The sequence below is a fragment of the Cupressus sempervirens genome, chromosome 10 (genome assembly GCF_028749045.1).
Source record: "Cupressus sempervirens isolate cs-2001-9-10 chromosome 10, ASM2874904v1, whole genome shotgun sequence".
Taxonomy (NCBI): Eukaryota; Viridiplantae; Streptophyta; class Pinopsida; order Cupressales; family Cupressaceae; genus Cupressus; species Cupressus sempervirens.
The window spans coordinates 633,056,428-633,080,076 of record NC_143127.1 but is presented as its reverse complement, the minus strand read 5'-3'; the positions used below and the strand labels follow the sequence as shown (position 1 = coordinate 633,080,076).

At 34.8% G+C, this 23,649-nt stretch overlaps 1 protein-coding gene and 1 long non-coding RNA gene across 3 annotated transcripts in view; one reads left to right on the top strand and one right to left on the bottom strand.

Annotated features, from left to right (window-relative positions):
- Nucleotides 1-3,555: 3,555 nt before the first annotated feature.
- The window catches only part of LOC149535426 (sulfate transporter 1.3-like), a 117,475-nt gene continuing 97,381 nt past the window's right edge, over nt 3,556-23,649 (top strand). The window contains exons 1-10 of the mRNA XM_089803301.1: nt 3,556-4,720; nt 4,968-5,016; nt 5,550-5,754; nt 5,832-6,006; nt 6,229-6,294; nt 6,524-6,637; nt 6,810-6,926; nt 7,202-7,328; nt 7,437-7,723; nt 7,967-8,157. Coding sequence (XP_089659427.1) covers nt 4,340-4,720; nt 4,968-5,016; nt 5,550-5,754; nt 5,832-6,006; nt 6,229-6,294; nt 6,524-6,637; nt 6,810-6,926; nt 7,202-7,328; nt 7,437-7,723; nt 7,967-8,157 — 1,712 coding nt within the window. The 5' untranslated portion in view covers nt 3,556-4,339. The remainder of the gene's footprint in view (nt 4,721-4,967; nt 5,017-5,549; nt 5,755-5,831; nt 6,007-6,228; nt 6,295-6,523; nt 6,638-6,809; nt 6,927-7,201; nt 7,329-7,436; nt 7,724-7,966; nt 8,158-23,649) is intronic.
- The window catches only part of LOC149535427 (uncharacterized), a 76,832-nt gene continuing 61,546 nt past the window's right edge, over nt 8,364-23,649 (bottom strand). The window contains exon 4 of one of the 2 annotated variants that reach the window (XR_016356732.1): nt 8,364-9,513. This is a non-coding gene — a long non-coding RNA (uncharacterized LOC149535427). The remainder of the gene's footprint in view (nt 9,514-23,649) is intronic. The other variant, XR_016356731.1, reaches the window with a different exon arrangement.

Sequence of the window (23,649 nt, the reverse complement as noted above, 5' to 3'; positions counted from 1 at the left end):
TCCACTTAATAAAACTTTAGTTGTTATTAATGATATCTCCAACCATTAGCCTCAAATCACCAAAGCATCATTTAATATTTTTTCTTTGATGAATAATATCCTCACAAAGTACAACAAATTTATGTGAAAACCTAGGAAGGGAAAACCACAATGAGAATAGCTATTTCGATCTTTTGCCCAAGTCCAACCTTACAAAGTAGGAATATAAAATGAATTTATAATATGATCTAGACACCAGTGTGCCAAAGACACCAATCCCCAACTACATTTGCAAGCACCCACCTACAAGAGACACTTTCTTATACTCAACTTTGAGTGTCAACTTAGTGAGGCGACAATCTTACCAAAGATACAAAAGATAGAATTGCATACCTTCAAACTAAATACTTTGCTTGAGTTTTAATCTAAACAACCTTTAATGAAATTGTACAATGATTGAGATGCACCTCACATTGCATCAATCAACTTCACATCAAAAATAACAAAAATCAAGAAACTACACTACGCACCTACTAGGAATTAACCTAGATCATCTATATATGAGAATTACAATTATAACTACATTGACATGTTGGCTTAGAGAAAAATTAAGTCATCTACAAGTTGGCCACAAGAACAACCTTCAGCCAAATGTGTAATTAGCCAACTCAAAATGTCCACACCTTACTCTAGAAGAAGGGATACACTATGCTTTACTCAACATGAGCTTGGTCGCAACAATCATCCACACACTATCTTTGTAAAACATACATTACAAATCTCTGGTGCACCAATATAGCACATAAACCCAAATCAATTGATAACCAGTTTTAATGCTTACTTTCTAACTATTGAAATTTAACTACTAAAAATTTGGAATGTTCCATAGTGTGGGTAGACATAATCTCCTTCCAATTGAAATGTCATAATGTTTAACTACAACAAAATATCAAACAAAACAAGTTGTCGATGTAAACACATTATCTAAGGAATAGACCTCAACAACAAACCATAACCACTTTTGGATCATCTTCAACAATAGGAATGGATGCAAGATGTTATTACAAGCATACTTTAACTTATCTTAACAACATAACTCATCATTGTACTTCCAAAACTCAAATGACATAAACTTAGCAGGAGTAAAGTAGTTGTTATAGTTGTAGTTACAGTTATACAATTACTTGTTGATATAACACCATAGTGAGCTCCTTTATTGTAATGTACCTTTTGCATTTAATTCTCGCTTACTATTGACTCCTCTTTGACATCAATGTAAACATATGTTAAACACAAGCATCAGTGGTAATTCTTTACATAGTTATGCATCTAAAACTCTGCTAAAATAGCACATTTACTTATAAATGTTAGTATTTTTCTTAAAGAAATCTATCTCAAATGTATTCACATGTACAAAGTGAATCAAAGGGTCAACACCTAAAGCAATCAAAACTGGTAACTTCATCTAAGTTTGTATACCAAAAATATACATTATAAATCTTCAATATATTCTAGCTTCCATCTTCAACTATAATATTGTTTACATAATTATGTTTCCCAATGGTTGCCACATGCATTAATTGTTTAGCTATTAATCACTCTTTGTATTTCTAGCAAGAATATCTAACCAACTATTTTATTAATCCATGTTGATGTTATACTCTTAATTCTACCTAATTAAAATATATATACAACCAAAGTAGCAACCTTAATGTTGAATAGACTATGGTTTTCCACTAAATGATTACAAAATGATTTATTGAGGTTGTTCGAGAAAAAGAGTTCTAAATGAGGTCGTTGCATACTTCAACAATTCACCCTCAAGGTACAACACTCATCAATGTCACCATAAAATACTAAACCTATAGTCATTACAATCAATCCATATTGCTTGCATGTATTATTTTATATAGCTAAAATTGTAACTAACTATGTATTTTAATTTGGGATAAGACTTAATGTCATTGACTATGAAAGTTACATAATAATTTCTAATTTGTCTCATTGTTTGAAACCAATCTCTTCCATTTTTTAAACAAAAATAAGAATTCATTTACAATGATAGCAAGTTCTATAAATTTGTTAATAATTTTTTTTTTTATGTATATATAAGTTAATATTATTATTTTTGTTATATTGTATAATTCAAAAGTTAAAATAAAAATAATATAATAATTATAATATAAAATTTGAGTGTTCAATAATCAATGGAAAGCCATTTTTAACATCATATATTCATTTCAAATGAAATGGGTGGCAAGGCTAAAGTTACACAACCACATAATTTATTGATATAATAAATTTATCAATTGATAATAGTTTAAAGAGGGGTCATAACAATGAATTTATTCAATGTATTATGAATTCCATGCTCGACTAAAATCTTGTCTACATAACTTAGTATAGTTCCCAACAATTGTCATAAGGTGCAATTAACTATTTATCATTCTTGTATTTCCAACAAGAGTATCTTTTTAACTTTTGAGTTAAGGGTCAATTAATTAATACATTGAAATTGGTAACTTAAATGTTCAATAAACAATATATTTTTCCTTTTGAATGGTTACAAAATGATTTATTCAAAGGTTTAAACAAAAAGAGTTGAAGTTGCTTATTTCTTCAATTGGCCTCACACTCTCATTGATCTTTAATCTCATCATAAAACTACTTTTTACTAAATTCTAGTCATTACAGACAATCCATTCCATTTGGTTGGATGTGTTATTGTATTTACCTATAACCATAGCTAACTTGATAATTTTGATTGGAGATAAGGTTTAATGTCTGGTGAAGGCTACAAAATAATATATGGTTTGTCATCATTGGTCATATATATATATATATATATATATATATATATATATAATGACAACATAATATTACATATCGTTAATGACTTCAATTTTTGAAGTATACAATTTTTTAAATCTTTTTTATGATTAAGAGGTCCAAGTAAAGGTTAATTATTATGATTATTAGTTAACTTTAAATAGATTTGAACCTAAGACCCTTGAGATAAAAGGCTCACAATTTACTAGTGTTATAGACTCTTGTATAATTTTTGAAGTATACAATTTAGTAGTACTACTAAAATTTAATAATAAAAGAGAATTACCATTCTATAATAATTTTAAAAAGACCAAAACACATAATCATAAATAAAATATTAAGTGATTTTTACTGATAACCACACAATCATATGAAACTTATTCAAAGCTCATGTAAATAGTTATATAATACTTATTCAAGAATTATGTTAGACATTTAGTAGATACTGAATCACATATCTCAAATAAAAAATAGATAAGTAAATTACTCTAATTATAATTGAGCAAATCACAATTTTTTATTAGTAGATGCTGACTCACATATCTCAAGATAAAAAATAGATAAGTAAATTACTCTAATTATAATTGAGCAAATCACAATTTATTATTAGTAAAACTTACTATTAGGAAACAAAAGAAAAGCTTTAAAAAATAATAATAATACTAAGCAAAACAAAAGAAAAATACAGAAAATTGAATTTGTTTATTATTCAACTGCGAAAAGTACTTTGGAATTAGTGAAGAGCTGGACTCTTTGAAAAGGCCCAGCAGAAAACTCCAATGAAGATGAAAGCCCGACTCTTGCAGTGCCACCACAGTTCAATTCTTGGTGCGAGTCAGAGAAGATGAAAGTAGTTGTCTGTAACTGAGTTGGTCCATAAACAAGCTTTACCAACGGTAGTAAAAAAAACAAAATGGATCTCTCGACTAAGATTAAACTTTTCTTGAATTCATTGTATTCCACAGCCATGGCGCATACTTTGATTAATTGAATTCATTGTTAACCATACTTGGCCACCACCGCCTGAGTCATTATGATTGGCGTGACATTGCATAGTCGTTTTGATCGAGGAAGAAAGGAATCCTGTTATTTGTTTTCATGGTTGTCTTTGTCAAAAATTTGATGGATCGCCTGTAAATATTTATTTATTATCAAAAAAATTTCCCATGTTTCACACCATTCGTATCTCTTGATCTCGAGATCAACTATGACAGTTTTCTGAAATATTTTGGATTGTAAATTGCCAAATCTTTGCCATGTTGAACGATTTCTATCTCCTGATCCCATTGTCAAGAACGGTTTGATTGTTTTCTCAGCTTATTTGGGCTAAGGATGGCATGTAGTCTTAGTCTCCAATGATTTCTTAGTTCTTTTGAATTTTCTTCTTCAAATAGATGTGAGATGAGCATCCATGTAATGTCACTGAATATGATGAAAAAATGAGGTTCACTATAATGGGTATGCTTGAAATGCTTACCTGACCATCATTTGTCTTCTCTAAGGAAATTGAAGTCTACATTCCCCCCCAACAATGAAACCGTTTGGGAGCCCAAAGCCTGACCCTGAGCTAAAGCTCCCTCAACCCAATAATGGAGACAATTCAAAAGCTGGTGATGTTGAACTCATTCCCTCCTCGCCTAAGTATGTGGAGAACAACCTGCCGGCGGTGTATAAACCAGATGGTTCTCAGCCTGCTCTGAAGCTGCTCACAGAGTTGAGGAATACAATCGCAGAGGCCTTATTCCCTGATGATCCCTTGCGCCATTACAAGCACAAGCCTAAATCCGAGAAACTCATACTAGGTGTACAGGCAGTCTTTCCTGTGCTTGAATGGGGAAGACATTACACATGGAGTAAGTTCAGGGGAGACTTGTTGGCAGGTTTAACAATTGCAAGCCTCTGCATTCCTCAGGTTGCTATTTTCGTGCTTTTTTTCTTTAAAGATTCCCCTATGCTTTCGTTTTAAGTAATACCCAGAAATTTCCATGCAATGACCTAAGATATAGGATAAGCTTGGCCCATGGTTCCATTTTATCCTCGATAGACATTTTATTGAGGAGTATCTGCCATCAACATCCATATCTGCTCTAGAATATTTGAGTTGAATTTTGAGCTTAACATTTGATTGAGATAAATGTCTGATCTCTTCTAACCAACAGGATATCGGATATGCGAAATTAGCTCATGTGGATCCTCAATATGCCCTTTGTAAGTTTCTCTTTCCACTTGCCTTTAAATAAAGTGCTTATAACTTGAGAATGGTTTTAACTTGAGATAATAATTAATGAGGTGGCACCGATAATTTGCAATCTCTAAGTAGGATTTGCAGTTCAAGTCCCTACTGATTGGGAATTTGTGTTCTCTGATAACATAGGAGGGCTTGTATGATTTTTGACTTCCCTTATGACTTGTCTTAGTGTAAATGTTTTGCTAAAAAACACTACATATACAGTGGCACATCTATTGTTGAGAATTTCGTTCAGAAAATTCTGTGAAAGGAAAGCAATGTTTGGTCAGTACTTGAGAAATAGAACAGTTCAAAAAAAAAAAAATGCTTTAGAAGTCTCTTAAATCATAAACTTGCCCATTACAGAGGAATGCTTTCATATAGCTATAAAAATAGCATAATGTAGATGATTTGTAAGCCTTTAGCAGTATTTGTAGTGAACAGCAAGACAGATTATATCTCAAATAAATAGGATTTTAATTGGTTTCCAACTTTTGCTATGTGATGTTGGAAGACACTAGCTTTGTAACCCCCTTGATATATGCTGCTATGGGAAGTTCCAGAGATATTGCTATTGGGCCAGTTGCTGTTGTTTCTCTCTTGTTGGGCACATCAGTCAGCAGGGAAATAGAAGATACTCACTCGGCCGATTACTACCGACTTCTCTTCACGTCAACATTTTTTGCTGGCATTTTCCAGGCAATACTTGGAATCTGCAGGTTTGCAACGCATACTTATATCAATAAATCCAACATATGTACCACCATTATCATCTAATGGTAGTTTGGTTGGTCAGGCTTGGCTTCCTGGTTGACTTTCTATCTCATGCATCTATTGTTGGCTTCATGGGAGGTGCTGCCATTACAATTTCCCTACAACAGCTGAAAGGATTTCTTGGCATTAATAATTTCACCAAGAATGCAGATATGATCTCTGTAATGAAGTCTGTATGGGGTTCTGTTCATGATGAAGTATGTAATTTCACCAGTTCTACTTGTCTTATGTTTTCTGCTTTGAAATTTGTAAATATCTGCAATTTCTAAAATTCATTCAATGGTTCCTTTGGATCACTTAACAAGGGAGAATTGAGGTGATATAATACAGCTGAGATTTCAAAAATGTTCTAGAAAACGAATTTCTAGCTCATTAAGCTTCTAAAGTTTTATATGTTGTAATGTTTTGCATATTTGCAGTGGAATTGGCAGACCATTTTGATTGGAGCATTTTTTCTGATGTTTCTACTGACTGCAAAATTTATTGTAAGTCCAAACTCCTCCTCAAGTTTATTATGGCAATCAAATCAAGTAAAAAAAATCTTATTTAGGACGCTTACATTCGAAAGGCTCATACACTTCAGAAATCTGATCCGGCCTTCCCATTTATGTGAAAAGTCCGAAAATTCCGTTCTACATGTAGCTTTTGTTAAGTGAATGAAAAGCACATACAATCTCAACTAAGAAATTTTCCTAATGCAACCAACTTCGACAGGGTAAGAAAAGAAAGCAACTTTTCTGGGTTCCTGCTGTGGCTCCACTGATCTCAGTCATTTTGTCAACTCTCATTGTTTTTCTCACACGTGTAGACAAACATGGTGTGAAAATTGTAAGTATACATTCCTACAGTTATGGTGGTTGTTGGTTTTCCTAACAAAAAATGTGGGAGAAGCTAAGTGGAGAGAGGAGCAATTTATCGTGGTTATTTCCAGGTTATGTGGGTTGCTTTCAATATCTAGGTTCCCGCAATGAAATTTATTATATTTAAGTTAATTTAACAGGTAGGACACATTAAAGACGGAATAAACCCAAGTTCGGCAAAGAAGATTGCTTTAAAGGGCACCCTTCTTCCAAAAGGCGCTAAGATTGGTTTCATGGTAGCTTTGATTGCTCTGACGGTATGATAAACAATCTATTTAAGCCTTCCATTTTCCTTTTTTCTCATTATAGTGGCAGAATTAACTATTAATAGACATTAAAGTGTAATACTGGGGTATAACTTTCATGTTGATGTTGATCAAACTGGACTGAGGTTATCTGATTCTGAGCCTCAATAAATAAAATTTATTGGTAGAAAATCATTAGAATAGTAGGTTGTACGGTCAACTTATACGTTGTGATAAAACTGGACTGATATTATAATTTATTTGTCAACATGCAATGACCATTACAGGAAGCTATTGCAATTGGGAGAACATTTGCTACTTTAAAGGATTATCATTTGGATGGAAACAAGGAAATGATAGCAATGGGCATTATGAATATAGCTGGTTCATTGACTTCATGCTATGTTGCAACTGGTATTTTTAAATTATTCACACGTGTTAGGTTCTTTAATTGTTTTAACCTGAAAATGCTTTGTAGAATCCATCTGGATATCATATGTTGTCTTTTTCTTTTCTTTTCAGGCTCCTTCTCACGCTCAGCAGTAAACTATAATGCAGGATGCCACACAGCAATTTCTAATGTTGTGATGTCAATCACAGTTTTAATTACACTTTTAACACTCACACGACTTTTCTACTATACTCCAAATGCAATCTTAGCTTCCATTATCATCTCTGCGGTCATGAACTTAATTGACATCAAGGCAGCATATCTCATTTGGAAAATTGATAAACTTGATTTTGTTGCCTGTATGGGAGCCTTTCTGGGTGTAGTATTTGTCTCTGTTGAAATTGGTCTCTTGATTGCAGTTAAGTAACACTTTATCTCTCATAGCATTAGTAACTGAAGGAAGAGTGATGCTTATGTATAGTGGATGTTAAGCATAAAAATTACTCAAATTTAGGGTTGGAAAAGCAGGGAGCATAGGCATTTTTATAGGCCTTTCATCTAACTTAGCAATGTGTTAGTGGTTTTTATTTACTTTATTCTACTGGCATTTGTTATTGAAGTAGGTATGCTCCTTTAATTCCTGGCACGGGTTATGAAACAGGTTGCTCTTTCCTTTGCAAAAATTCTTGTACATGTGACAAGGCCCCATACAGCTTTACTTGGCAAAATTCCAGGAACAAATATATTCAGGAACATTGAACAATATCCATCAGCAACTATTATTCCTGGGGTTCTTGTTGTGCGCATTGATTCTTCAATTTACTTTACAAATGCAAATTACATCCGAGAGAGGTAAGATCTGTTTGTGTCTTTATTTACTGTGAACATACATTTTTCTATTTAGATTAGGGTTTCTCAAAACACATGCTCTATTTGGAAGCTGATATGCAATTTTTCTTCTTGCTTTTTTAACATGGTTGTGCCCATCTATTGATAAGTTTTTTGCATGGATTTGCAACATTATTTTTATGGCATTCATTGATTCTTTATGCATGATAGATTTTAAAGATGTGCGTTTGTGAGTATATAATCGGGAACAAATTAGAGAAGGAATGGACTTGCTGAAAAGATTCGGTCCACTGTTGGACTAAACAATTGGTCCCTCGGTAGGTGGTTACTGGAAAGTTGGTCGGAGAGAAAGAAAAGGGCTTGCAATCCTGGAATATGCTGGTCGCTAGGCATATTGATTGCTGAATGTTGTCTTCCTCCTACAAACAAATAGGGTTAGACTCTCTATTGCCCTTGGCAATAAGATCCTACTTTGAAGGTTGTTAGCATATGATTGCATCACTTGGCCTCTGGTAGGACCTTAAATGAATGGATAAACAATCTAAATGTTTCGCATGTCTGTGATTCAAAACAAATATTGTAGTGATAGAAGCTCATTTAGGACAGGATAATTAAATTAGAAAGCTTAACCAAGATAACCTTAGTATTCTGCAGTGTATTTTCAGTGCTGCCACATTCATATGTATCATAAGCCGACATCTTCAAGAGATATCTTCCTAACCTGCCCATGCTTCAACTGTTGCTCACATGCTTCAGATCTTCCTGCACTCGAATGCACCCATCTAGGATGACCTAAAAAGAAATGTCAACCACTCATTGGTCACCCACATTCTCCACGTGCCAAGCATGAACCAGAAGAACCTCTTATTCTGAAGATTGCCAATTATTAAAGCCCGTTGGGCTCATGGGACCGTCGAATATTTTTGTTTTCTGCATCCCACACACACAGTATATCTCATGAGCAAGTCATTTTCTGTTGACAGATTATTTGTTTAACTTTCCTGCCATCAAAATCATCCAATGTTGAGGATTTGCTAACCACTTCATCATCTAGCATTCCACATCTGTCCTATTTATTTAACGCATGCAATAGATCATCAGCCTCCTTATCGGCCCCTCAATAAATTGTCTTCTTGCTCTCCTCTTCTATGTCAAGTGGCACAACCTGATGGAGCGTCATCACATATAAATATGATCTCTATACACTTGTAAATGATATGGACTCGTTGTAACATTGAATTGTTTGTGAATTTTAATCCCCAACTCCTTATACTCAAAATGTTTGGTGCATTTTGTCCCTTCTTATGTCTGATTACATGTATTTATGTTTGTCGGTTATATTATGAAAATTGATTGTACCTGTTCCACAACACACAGTCGCATGATCAAAGTGAGCATAAACTACAATTTTCCTTTCGCTATCTAAAAAAAATCAAAAACTATTAAAGAAAATAGATAATTTTGTCTACTCAAAAAGTGGTATGAAAAATTCATGTGATACTTAAATGCAACAAAGTCTTATCTTGTGGGATGCAATAAACACATATAGAATATGAAATGTCCCCTTTTTGAAATAGGATTTAATAATAAATAATAATAAAATTATAATATTAAATGAATAAAAATTTAATTTAATTACATTACAATTAAATTTAGTAAAGTTAATAAATCATCAAAAGGCATGAAATAAAAAGTTGTCTACCTCAAACATGGGATACAAAAGGGAGAACTTCATTTGAAAAGGGGGACAGGAAGGAAGAGAAAAAAGAAATGAGAAGAAAATAAGTAAGTGGCTACTTCAAAGAGGAAAAGTTATGAGAGTTGTCTCTCTCAAAGAGTGACAATTATGACGGGCTTGTGAGGACTCTTTCAAAGGGTAGAAATGATGAAGGGTTGTGAATCTTTCAAAAGGTGGTAATTATAAAAGATTGTGATCATAGTTCAAAATATCGCAGATACATCTGCGATAAGTCTACTTATCGTGATATTTTTTGGCTGCCAAGAAGTAATGTCAATTTTTCGCAGATAAGTTTAATAGGAAGCTAGCAGGCTGGAAAGGAAATTTGCTCAGCCAAGCTTGTTAATTTACATTGCTGAAATCTTGCCTCCAATGTTTACCTACCTATGCCCTGAGTCTCTTTAGAATTCTGGCAAAGTATGCTGATGCTATTGAAAGAATTCAGAAAAACTTTTTCTTTTGGACAGGGACAGAGTAAATGAAAAGAATGCCGTTGGTGGCTTGGGACTTAGTGTGTAAGCCAAAGAGTTTAGGTAGTCTTGGTATTAGGCCTTTGAGACTAATAAACAAAGCTCTTCTTGCTAAGAAGGGTTGGAGAGTCTTAAAGGAAACCAATGAATGGAGTAAGATTTGCAAACATAAGTATTTGTTTAATACACCTATCTAGGAGTTCCTTAATTCCCAACCCCCTCCCCCCCCCGCACCCCCCCAGTTTCCAATGCTTCATCCATTTGGAATGTTGTTCAAGGGGTTAAGGAGATTACGGCTTTAGGAAGGAGATGGAAGAAGAGTGAATTTCTGGGAGGACTGTTGGTTTCTAGACTATCCTCTGGAAAGTGCTTTTAATGATCTTGACACTATAGAGAGGTGCAAACAGAGATTTGGAGACTATGTTTCGAATTATTGGAACAATGGGAATTGGGTGAATAATGTGAAAATTAATCCAGACCTTGGACTTATTCAAAATTCTCTCAATTCTGTAAGTATTAATCAAAACTCTCAAGATTCTCTTGTTTGGGGAATCCATCCTGCTGGGAAATACAAAGTTGCTATGGTCTTCAAAGCTAAAAGTGAAGATAGTTCCCCTCTGTGGGTGAAGGCATGGATGAGAGATCTTGTTCCTAAGATATTCTAGATTGCTCTTCAGAATAAAATATTGACTATTGATAATTTGAATAAAAGAGGTTTCCAGTTGGTTAATAGATGTATCCTTTGCAAGAAAGATGCGGAAAACATTGACCGTCTGTTTATCCATTGTAGCTTTAGTCAAGAGGTATGGAAGATTATTCTGGATTATTGGAAAGTGACCTTGGTTCATGCTGACAATTTGACTAATTGTTTTATGAGCTAGAAATGTCCTATGAAAGGTACGTAAGTCAATGTTCTATGGAACTTCTCTCTCCCTCATTTGTACTGGGGCATCTGGAAAGAAAGGAACAGTCCTATCTTTAGGGACAAAGATTCCCCAGCTTGGGCGGTGGGTCAAAAAATCATTAGGACAACTAAGGAGAATTTCATCTCCCACAATGGAGGAAAAGTGGATTTCAATATCACGGACCCAACCATGAATATCTATGTTAAAACTGATTCTAAAAGAGAGGCTGTGGTTTGTCTTTCCCCTCCGAATGGATGGTTAAAAGCAAATTTTGATGGGTCTATGAAAAGGAACCCACGAAGGACTGGTTGTGGTAGAGTTTTGAGGGATTACTATGGGAGAGTTTTTAATGCTATTGCAGTCCCCACTGGCATTTCCTCTAGTCATATTGTGGAGGCAACTATTGCGCTTCATGTGGTTAGAAAGGCAATGGAAACTAGATACCGAAATCTCTGGCTGGAAGGGGACTCTCGTAACATAATTAATTATGTAAATAATAAAAATGGTATCTCAAGGACTATTGAAGCGACAATCATGGAAATAAAGGGGCTCTTAAATAATTTTGATGAAGTCCATATTTCCCATAGCCACCGAGAAACATACAGAGCTTAAGGAATTATTAAAGTTTGATGTGACTAACTCTAATGTGGGGAGGATTAACTATTAGATTTTTTACAAACTGCGGGAGCATTTTGATAAACCCGATGAGAAGGTTGGGAAGGAGTCGGGCGGTAATCTTGAGTTTCTCCAAAAGGCCAAGATGCATGTTGAACTATCCCTCATGGTTGACACATGGATCCATAATGAAATAAATTCTCTGAGAAAGATGGTCAGGGATCTGCAAGGCAATTTGGAGGCAGAAAAGAAAAATAGAATGGAGCTGGAAGCAGAGGTTGGGAACATTTATGGAAAGCTCCTAGACTATGAAGCCAAACTTAAGCATCTTGTTAAGAACAATGAGCAGAACATGAATGCGGTTACTTCCAGCTTATGTGCAATTGCTGCTAGCTTAGGAAGGAGAAGTGTGGATGAGATTGTTTCTCTAGTGGGGGTCCCAACAAGTGCACCAGGCAGAGCACTAGGAAGGCTATTGAAGCAAGTCTGGGTTTGACTACTAAAGAATCTATTGAGGAAGTGGCTAACATTGGTAAGAACCTCGCTAAGTAGTGAAGGAGCTCGTCTGAGGGGGATAAGGTTTCCTTTTTGATTATATGGGTCTTTCTGTTCTGTCGTCTGGTACTAGTATCTGGTTCTAGTCGTAGTGTCTAGTCAGTACTGCTGGTCTTTGTCTTTTTAACAGCAGTAAGGTGTTCCCTTTTGGGGATTTTGTTTTGTATTGTTATGCTTTATACCTGAGGTTTCAGGTCTTTGTAAAACTTGTTTATTTTGCTGATACTTTGAACTTTAGGCTTTATCTTAGTTAATTGTTGTAAGGGGTTTCGGGTCCCCTCAAAACCTGTTTTTACTTTAATACAAAAAACTTATCGCAGATAAGTTATCGTAGAAAAGTTTCAAAATATCACAAAGAATTTACTAAAATATCGCTGATATTTCTTTATTTTATCGCAATAAATAGCAGATTTATCAGCCACAAGCCTGTTACAGATGGGGATGGCTGAAAAAAGGGCAAAACACATGGTTTGATTGGAAAAACATATTTGGAGAGGAGAGAAAGAGCAAAGAGGAGAAAGAAGGTTCCGTCAGGATTGGGAAAACAGAAATTTGACTGGAAAAACAAATTTTAAGCTCCCAATATTTTCCCAAGAATTTTCTGACTTACCTCTAATATTTCCTAATATCTTTCCTTTTGCCTCGGGAATAAAACGTCGATAACAATATTTTGAACTATGGTTGTGACAATTACAAAGGACAATCATGATGAAAAAGTGTGACTCTCCCCCACATTGAAAGATATATAGGGGAGAAGGTTTCATTTGAGGACATCTAAGGCAGATCGATTTGGGAAATAATTTTTCATTCTCAAAGGCAACAATGAAAAGTGGTGACTCAATTCTTCTAAAAGGTGGTGACTCATCAATAGATAATAAAGGAGATTTCCTTCCAAGCATTGAAGGACTTATTAATCATCATATTTTATCCATCAATCATTAGTCCGTCAAGAAATCAAGCAAACAATCAAACAGCGAGTTCAAGCAAACAATCCTCAAATCCACATCAATCATCAATTCATCTTGGGATCAAGAAAACATACCGTTCAGCAACAAAGCATCAGTCTATTGAATCAACGATCATCCCATAATCGTCCACCAATATAATAAACCAGCATTCATTATATCATCACTTTTCAATCATCTAATCAACGATTACTTAATCACAACTCAACAATGCTTCAAATCCTCAAGTCAAAGGAATTGATTCAATCAATCAATCATTAAACAGCAATTGAATGATCGATCAAGACAAGAGATCGAAAAGTATCAATGATCCCATATCGCCGAACCAATCAGATCCGACTTACAATGATCTTTTGGCTAAAAAGATGGGTAAAATTTATTCAACAAAGAAATATAAAGCAAGAAGGGCTAAGAGCCCGACACAGAAAACAGCACTACACAACCCTATCTTTATGCACTAACTAATCCAACATATGGGACAATTTTGAGGATAATTGTCCTATATCCACAATATTCCAACCCTATACTCGATCAAAAGCCCATTTGGCTATATAATCTACTACATTCCTATTGTCTAGGAATGTGATTAAAAGTAATAGATCCAAAAAGGCACACAACCTTAGAATCTAAGTACAAACTGACACCATCTATTCACTGCATTCAACAAAGTGTAACAGCCATCTTTCCTACCCCTTAGTTTCTCTATATTTAACATTCAAAATAAGCTATCTACATATTCACATGCATGGGATTAACAATTATAACAGACTAATTGATTCTCATGAAAGGCCTTAACTAACAAATGGTGACTTATTTCATTTATTTAATTAAACTAAAAGATTAAATTGCATGGAAGAGAGAGATCTTTAACTAGTTGATACATTTAAATATCACTTCATATAACTTAAAGGAAATAAATGTGATTGCAACATAAATAAATACATGTCTAGCTGAACTTGAATGAGCATGAAAGGATATTCAAATACCCACTAAATTATATCAAGCTAAGAGTGTAGACCCGCTCTATCTAGTGCAAGTCTTGGCTTTGGTGGAGAGAAGCATTGTCAGAGGCTTAAACACCCAACCACGGACCTAGTGTATCCCTCTCACTCACAGCTGAGAATGGCCCTACCCTACACAGGATAAGGCACAGGGACACCATCTCGTCCTGCCACCTGAGCATCTTTGCGTTAGATTGTCAACTACACAGCCAACTGTGGAACCTTCCTATCAGCCTATCCATCTGACTACAAGTTATTCTAACCTCTAGTGATCACAACAGTATCATTTGCCACTAATCCTACCCTAGCCAAGGATTTACATGGACAATGAGCCTGATCACCCACCACTCGACTTGACAAACAAGACTACACCCAACTGCCCACCATGAGCTAACCAGAATTTTGTATTTCAGCTTATAAATTCTAGACTGATCCTGACATAAATTCTATTTTAAATGCAGAAATTGCACAACCATCTTACATGGGTCACACCACACATCTCCGCCTTGCACGTAAATTCCCAACGTATATTAAACTGGTTGAACAAAGCAAAAGATCATGAAATTCCTTCAAGAGTTTCTTGCTAATGCAAGTAAACAAAGTGGCACATCTTCTCAATCGCTCCACATCTAATGGAGTAAATTTCCATGCTCTCAACGACATAAGGAAGGGTGTCATTGTAACATGTAGAGTGTGTTCGCACACAATTTGTCTCTTATTAACACCTTCTGAAAACAGACAAAAGGTAGAGAAATATAAAACATTTTGAGCCGACAGCTCATCCCATGAATAACATGCCTATGCACATAGTTTTGAACTCTGATTTATGTTCATTCATGTCTGCTTGGACCAATAGAAACAAGGAGATGATTGATGCATATATTCAGACTACCATTGAACGACAGTAATGGCATGGAAGAATTAACAAATACAACCTAACAGGGCTGCACTGAAGTATGAAAGAGATTTCTTTCTCCACTCCAAATCGCAAGCTTTAGCATATGGCTTTTTTGGCTGTTGTTCAGCGCTTACAGCAGTATTTAACTTCTGCAAAACTTAAAGCAGGATAGCAGAAATTGCAAATGAGAAATGAGAGCAACCCATGCGAGACAAGGATTTGCCAACTTATAGAACAATTCTTGGTTACAAGGGAATTATGCCTGACCAAGAAACAGTTATGTGCATGAGAGATTGCAAGGTGGCAAGCATGAGTTACAATCTTGATAGAAATTGAAATAAAATACAAAGGGGCTGAAATAATAAGGAAAGATAAGATGCCAATAGACTTCATGCATCAATTTAATTTGATGTAAGAAGAAAATTAATAGAATCTTTCCCATGATTTATTACATCCATTATACTCACATTGTTTACACATGTTTGTACGTGTTATTTATACAGATACATATAAATATGTTATATTTCAAATATACATATACTTAAACATTATATTTAAATATACGCATACATACATATACATATATGTAACACGTACAAATGTACATACGTACTATGGGTATTGTTTATATAATAGGTCATGTCTGACAACACAAGGAGGCTGCAGAGCATCCAAGTTCCCAAATCAAAGCTAACAATTGTTTTCATTTTCCTTTAATGTTCAGGTGAGTATATATTTATGTATCTTTCTAGATTAGATGACCCAATTAGCTCACAATGGATACTTAACGTAATCTAGTTTGCCCAGCCTACTTTCCCTAACTATGGTGGTTTAGGCTCATACCTATTAGCTCAGTGGTAGGTTGGTGCACTCATGCCCTATTCCCTCTCTGTCAATGCTCCCTCCATCATCGCGCTTCCTTCAAAAAGAATTAACAAGGTGAAAGCATACTTTCACATCACTCAAATAAAAATTAGTTCTCATAAGTTCATAACTAATAACCATATTAACTAACCATTTCCATTCATGTGATACCATATAATTAACCAACATCTTCCATTCCACATGAAACATAATGAATAACCAATATTTCCATTCATTTGAACTCAAAATGAGTAATTAATTTAACCAACCATTTCGGATTCAACTAAATAAATTTTCAAAATCAACAAAATGAGGAATGTAACACAAACTCACCAATGCCTAAGAAATACATTCACAAATAATCCTTTTCCAGCCAAGAAGACAACTTTGTTCCACAACATGCAAAATGGCAAGAACCTCCATGTAAATATTCATATGAATAACCTTATCAATTGAAAAAAAACTGAACATCTCCAAAAACATCTTGCTCTACACTACTAATACTAGCATGACTAGGATTCCCCGATAAGAACCATAAATGTTAATTTAAAAACTCTTTGCCGAGGAGGGATCCAACAACCCTCCTAATTTGTCTTTCACAAAGCATGTCTTCATTTATCCCTCATAACCTACCTATAACTCACCCAAAGAGAAGCCCATCTCTCTAAAGAGAGAGTAAACCAATTGCAAATATCAACATCTCCAAGATCTACGCCTCCAAAAAAGTCACTCTATCGAGACAAACTCTTGAAGAGAATAGAGAATTTTCCACCACAAGCGTTGAACAACCATCTTAGCATATCATGAAAAATCCTACAATTCCTCTCCAACCAAATATGCCATGTACTTAAAGTGGGTCCAAGAACCCCATGCAACCTAAAGAAAAGAAGTCTTAACTGGAGCTTTACCCCAACGAGCCCAAAACTCATCCAAAGAGCGGACATTACAATAGACCTAATTCCAAACTCCCCACCAAAAGTCTCCCTAGAGAAAGAGCATTGAAAGAAAAGATAAGAAATAAACTCTTCATTCTTAAGACACAAAACACATAAAGAGGGACCACATAAGCCCCACTCGTACAAATTATTTCAAGTATGACATTGATTTTTGAACCAACAACCACATGAAAAAGTTTCACTTGGGCCAAAAAAAATTATTTCATACCTAATTCCACTAAGGCACCCACATACCTCCAAACAACTATTTATCAAGCTCCAAGAACCCCATAGCAACAAAATACTTACCAAACAAATCCCTAACCTAGGCCAAAATATCTAACCTCGCTAAGGAGTTGCATTCACGAGAAGCAAGAATCTAAGCTAACTCTCTTCAAGTCCTTTAACCATCGTGGAGACCATTCACAAGAATCCTTCCATTTATAACTTGTATTCAGTCTTAAATTTTGAACAGTCTTATAATCCGCTACCACACTCCAACTAGCTGCAGTAAAACTATCACGAAGGAGTAGAAAGGGTGGTCACATGGAAAGAATAGGAGAATTACCATCCCAAGAAAAAAGTCAAAAAAGAGCTTTTAAGCCCTTTTGCAAATCTATTGCAAATCTAAAAGGTCCACTTTTAATAAGTTGAGCTCAGGTTTTCAAATTATGTCAAATCATAGAACCCTTTCCCTCCAAATGACAAGGAATATCCAAACTAGTAACTCCTTTTAAATACTTACGCATAAGAATACAAGCCCAAATTGGTCTTGACTAGTATTGCCAAAAATATTTGGTTGCAAAGACTTGCCATTCAAGATAGCAGAAGGATGATCAAGGCACTCCTCTTTCTTTGGCCTACACACAAACTACCACTTAACTAAGCTCCACTTAGAAGCAATGGATAGCCACTGGTGGGTCTAGTGATTAACTTTTTAAAGTAGCTTACCCAGCAACTCGATCCAATAAGACCAAATTTGCCTACCAACAACTTCAAGGATACTCAGATAAAGAAGGGAAGAGAACCAATTTGAAACTTCAAAACACAATCCTTCTCTAAATGGTCTTAAGAGTATTTAAAAAAATAGATACAAGATTTGTGCTCATTGACTTTAAGACCCAAAGTAGCTAAATAAATATCCAATGACCACCTAAAAAATTCAACTTCATGAAGACGAGAAACCCCAATAAGAGAAGTATCATATTACAAATGAGAATGCTTAGCAGCCCATCACTGCAACTCCAACCCTCAATCAAATCTTGGAAAATCCGAGACTTAATAAATATGTCTAAGCCCTCAGCCATAATAATAAACAAATAGGGAGAGAACAGTCTCCTTGGCAAAGACCCTTAGAAGATCCAAATAACTCAACAGGCATATAGAATTTGAAATCTATGAATTGGTATAATATCACTTCTTATAATACACAGCATACTAGGTCTTATTTATAATTTCTTTCTTTTGAATAACAGAAATGAATATGGTATTATTATGTGATCTCGTATTTGAAGGATACATAAAATAATGTGCAACTCTTTATATGTTTGTTATTATCAATCATGGTAGGGATAATAAGGGAATACAAAGAGGGAGAAACTCTTATGTAGTCCTTTTCTAAGCATGCCACCTCATGGTGGTGATGGATAGTCTCATGAGAAAAAAGGGGCATAGGTATTGCCCATCCTTGGGCTTAGAAGGGAAGGATGCTCTAGAACACTGTTGTAATTTCCTCAAATGCTTACCTTGGTTGACCATTATGTTAAGGAACTCTAATCATATGGAGGATGAGGGTGGTAATGGAAGAGGGGAATGACTGTAGATTCCTCACTAATACGGCCCCTCATATGGATGGAAAAGGGTCGGATGAGGCCAAGAGAGATGACATTTGCACTTGAGCCTAGGGTAGAAGATTGTTTAAGGTACCGTAATATGCCTCTTATCCTAGCTCTCCTATGATTGAACTGTCAATAAATTAAATCTATAATATAATTAAACTAATATTCCTAGCCCTAGTAGAAAAGATCTATGGTTTTAATATCTCTAATAAGGAAGATCTATTTGTGGTTTATGTTTCAATTATTTCCTCACATGTTGCACGATCTCAACTAGGAACATGGATGTTACTAATTCTATTTGATTCCTTTTTCTATTTTGAACTCATATTTTAGAGAAAAAACTAGGGAATTTACAAAAGGGAACATTACAACATAAGACACCATAGATCATCAAGAGTGTGTGAAAATATATGCCCCACATCAATTAGTTGTGTTCAATAGATGCATGAAATTAGATGGTGCAGCTCAAATCCTGTAACTTAACCATAATGTAATATCAATCGCAATACTACTAACCCAGTTTATAACATGTATATTGACTAAATAACAGTTGTTATGCACAAAAGACAAAGTATAGTCAACATAAATTTGCCGAAGTGATAGCATAAAGATATATGTTAGAAATTTGTAGAATGCAAGATCAAAGACTATCTCTTTTATCCACCCATCTTTATAAATGCACGTGTGCAAACAACAATATGACCACTAATTCAGCACACATTGTAATCAACTTACCTAGAGACTCAACATTCCCTGTATTAAACAGAGACAACCTCTACTCACCTATGTCTATGTAGCTCATCAAAACAGAGCTATTACAATTGTTTCTATTTAACGAGAACAAATTCCTAAATGCCTCAACCATTTGACCGATTGGTATGTAGCATCCTCCCCTTTTGCATATCCTGGTCCGAAGCTGATTTTATCTATAATCGGACTCCATGAAAGCCAAAACACTAAGATGACCCAAAGCTGGCTGCTAATATTTTTGGGTGATTCAAGATTTCCTTTATGTCAAGATGCACCTGGATCAAACTCCCCAGATAAGAGTTTGTGAGCATACTGCTCACCAATTTGAGTTAAATGGTAAAACTATCCTTCTACCCAAAAAAATCAGGCCAAGGCATTCACTTCAACCATGTTAGGTGCTACCACAGTTTTTCACATAATTTCTTCATCTGCTTCAAAATACTTATTGGACCATAAACTCTCCTCTGCTAGCTCTTATAATCTTTAATTTCTCTTTCCCCTTGCTTGGACACATTATATCCACCTCCAACAAATTGTTGTCTTCTATTTTTCTAGCTTATTGCCATCTTAGACCCACCTCTACATATCCTCCACTAAGACAAATTTAAGATTTTCTCATTGCTTGACCAACCTATTGTTGGATTCTAAACCAACCATCTAAGCATAATTGCAACACCTCTTCTCTCTTTTCAGTTTTCATTATCCCTTTACATTTTGGGTATTAAGTTGATTAGACATATTTCTCATGGCTACCTCTAAGCTAGCATTCATTACTTCCTCTTGTCTTTATTCCACCATCGAGCTTAATTGTAGCTTCATGTTTATAAGAGCTTTACAAAGTTCTTTTAAATCTATCCCCAACCATCATGAACTCTTGAAATAATCTGTAATAGCCCCAACCGGTTATACCTTCAACAAATACCAAATTCTTTACTTATTCAATTGTTTGACATTTCGTCAAACATTTTGCAAGCAAGCTCTGATACCACTGTAATAACCTCAACCGGTTATAATTTCATCAAACATCAAATTCTTCTCTAATTCAGTTGTTTGACATTTCGTCAAACACTTTGCAAGCAAGCTCTGATACCACTGTAATATCCCTTGTCAATTCAAACCTCAACTTGTTGATTTGTAGGTCAAGGAAAATTGTTAAACACTTCCAATACAATCTCTATGCTTGTTGTTTCTGAGTTTTAGACTGATTATGCTTGCTTGAAATGATATCAAAGAGAATCTAAAAGCCTGTAATTGATTACTACTATATCTAAGAAAAGAACTAAATACATATGCAATTCTCTTTTGGCTTTTCAAATGCATATAGATGAATTCTAAATGAAAAATGTGCACTCATAGCCAATTGGTATTTTGTCAAACACTTGGCATGCATACTATTATGCTGATCATATATGCTATTAGATGGATATTTCATCAAACAAATGGTATGCAACATATGTCTCCTTTATTGAATTCATTCCCATGTACAATGTTGCTATGTATTTGCCAAGACAAATGGGCTTACAATAATAACTACAACAATGCCAAATCCGATTCTGAGTTATCACTTACAACAGCAAAATTATATGCCTAAGATTACAATACTAATTACTAATAGTTGCAAGAGGAACCTGATAATAGTGATGCCCAAGAATGGAGACGAAAGTTGCAATCACAATCAAGCATAAATATTGTAGTGCGGGTACTATAGCACGGCACTGTGCACGCATACTATAGCAGCAAGAAAAAACGATTACTAATGGCTGCCAAAGATGAATCTTCAAGTCTGCACTCGATAGTCCTTCAATATTCTTCAAACCCTTCAGTCATTCCTTAACTTTAACCACAAATAGAACTCCAGAATGAAGCTCTCCTGAATGCCAAATTTAGTGGATATTTCACCACCTCAAATGGTTGCAACACTGAAAAATTGACTCTCTCCAAAGGCTAACTGAAATTAGAAACCCTTAGTTTCTTCTCCCAAGTTTATATCAAATGCAATTGACAATAATCAGATGCCTAGCAATGAAGCTTTTGCCTCTATTTATTTTTTTCCCTCACCCTTCTAGAAGGAAATATAATATTATTAAATTGCACTCTCTAGAAGCTTCCCCCTTTTCAATGCAATAATTAGTTGTACTTCTAGAAAATGCACTCTTTAGAAGCTTCCCCCTTTCCAATACAATAATTAGTTGTGCTTCTAGAAAATTAAATTAATTAAATATAAAGTCACCTTTAGATTTATTTATTTATTGGCTTTAATTTTATTTATTTCTTTTTATTTCTCCACTTAGCCTTCGGAGAATGAAAAACTAAGAACTTCGTTGAGGGTCTAAAAGATGGGGGCATTACAATGAAAAACTAAGAACTTCGTTGAGGGTCTAAAAGATGGGGACATTACATAGTCCATTTATTTCATGGTTGAGGGCTCTCCTCTCATTCTTTCTTAATTCTACTTCATTTATACAAAAAGAATCCAAAACACAAATTGAGTAAATCCAAAATCGAATAAAGTGCATAGGTGCTTCTTCCTTCTTTGCACTATACCACTTAATACAATATCAAGAGTCCCTTTTTGTCTTCATCTATTTTTGAAGCCATATCAGCTTTTCTGGTATGTTCACAATATCATGCCCTTCACGTCGTTCTTTACAATGCCAACCTCTCTTATAAGGCTTCTTCATTATCACCATCACTAACTTGATTTCCCTGTTGATTCTGCCCAAGGTCTTTCTTATTCACACTCTACCTACATGGAATTCTTTAATGTTGCTTCCTTTCTACTACATCACCTCTAATGTGGATTACTTCCACAAGTACAATATATTGGGCAGAGGTTGCACTCTTCTTTATTACTCTCTTCCAAATCTTCTCCTCCTCCATGGCACTCATCAATAGCTTCCCCTCCTTCAAGGTAACAATGCTCAACACCTTCAGCCCATTCATCATCTTCATCTTAATCTTCTTCAAGTTTTATTTTGGGGTAGTGCAGATCTACCCTTCTTCGTAACTTCATTGAGAATAATATTCTAAGTATTAACTATTTCCTCTAGCTCAACTCTTTGTAAAGCAAGTTTAAGGGCCTTCCATTAGCTAGTAATTCTCTCAACCCTTAATGGGATTTAATCTTTTCGAGTTCTAGTAGTTCTAATCCTTTGTGATGCACAAGTGTCCTAGAATTTTGTGGGTTTACATTGACCAGGGACACATGTGCATTTATTTTATTAGATTTTTCCTTTTTTGTTCTAGGCTAAGTTGTTGGTTCTGGTTTGTGTTCCGGTTCGGGTTCTGGTTCAAGGTTGGGTTCGAAGAACTAGTTCACCTATATGACAAGTTTTTATAATGGGTTGGGTTCGTTTAGGTTCATTAGTACAAAAACATGTAAGAGTTATATGTGTGTGTATGTATGTATGTATGTATGTATGTATGCAACCTAGAAGCATGAATTAAGATTAGAATGTTACATTGTATCATAAAAACAACAAAACCATTATCAACTTGTAATCCTAGCATCATATCAACCTCAAAATATTAAAATAATAATATACAGCTCACGTATCATTGTTTTGACTTTCAACAATCAGAACTGTATACTAGGTTTCAATGATCTGAGGGATTATCTAAATCTTCTTCAAAGGCATTAGTTGATTAAAAAACAATGTCAATGCCAAAGTGATCAGCTTCCCTAATAACATTCTATCCATGTGCTCAAATGCTTATTACTTTTCCACTATATAGAGAGTGTGTTTGTTTGTAATTAACAAACTACTTGAAAAATGATAATAAAAGTAGATTGGAACTGTAACATCTGCTTTTTCCAAGTCTTAACTAACAACTAACATATCAAAGAAATACAGTTATTACTTCATTTTCATAGGAAGACGGTTATATCAGTTACGTTCATGTGAATCAGATTAACAATTATAATCAGTTAAATGAAAATTTCATAACTAACAATTGAAAA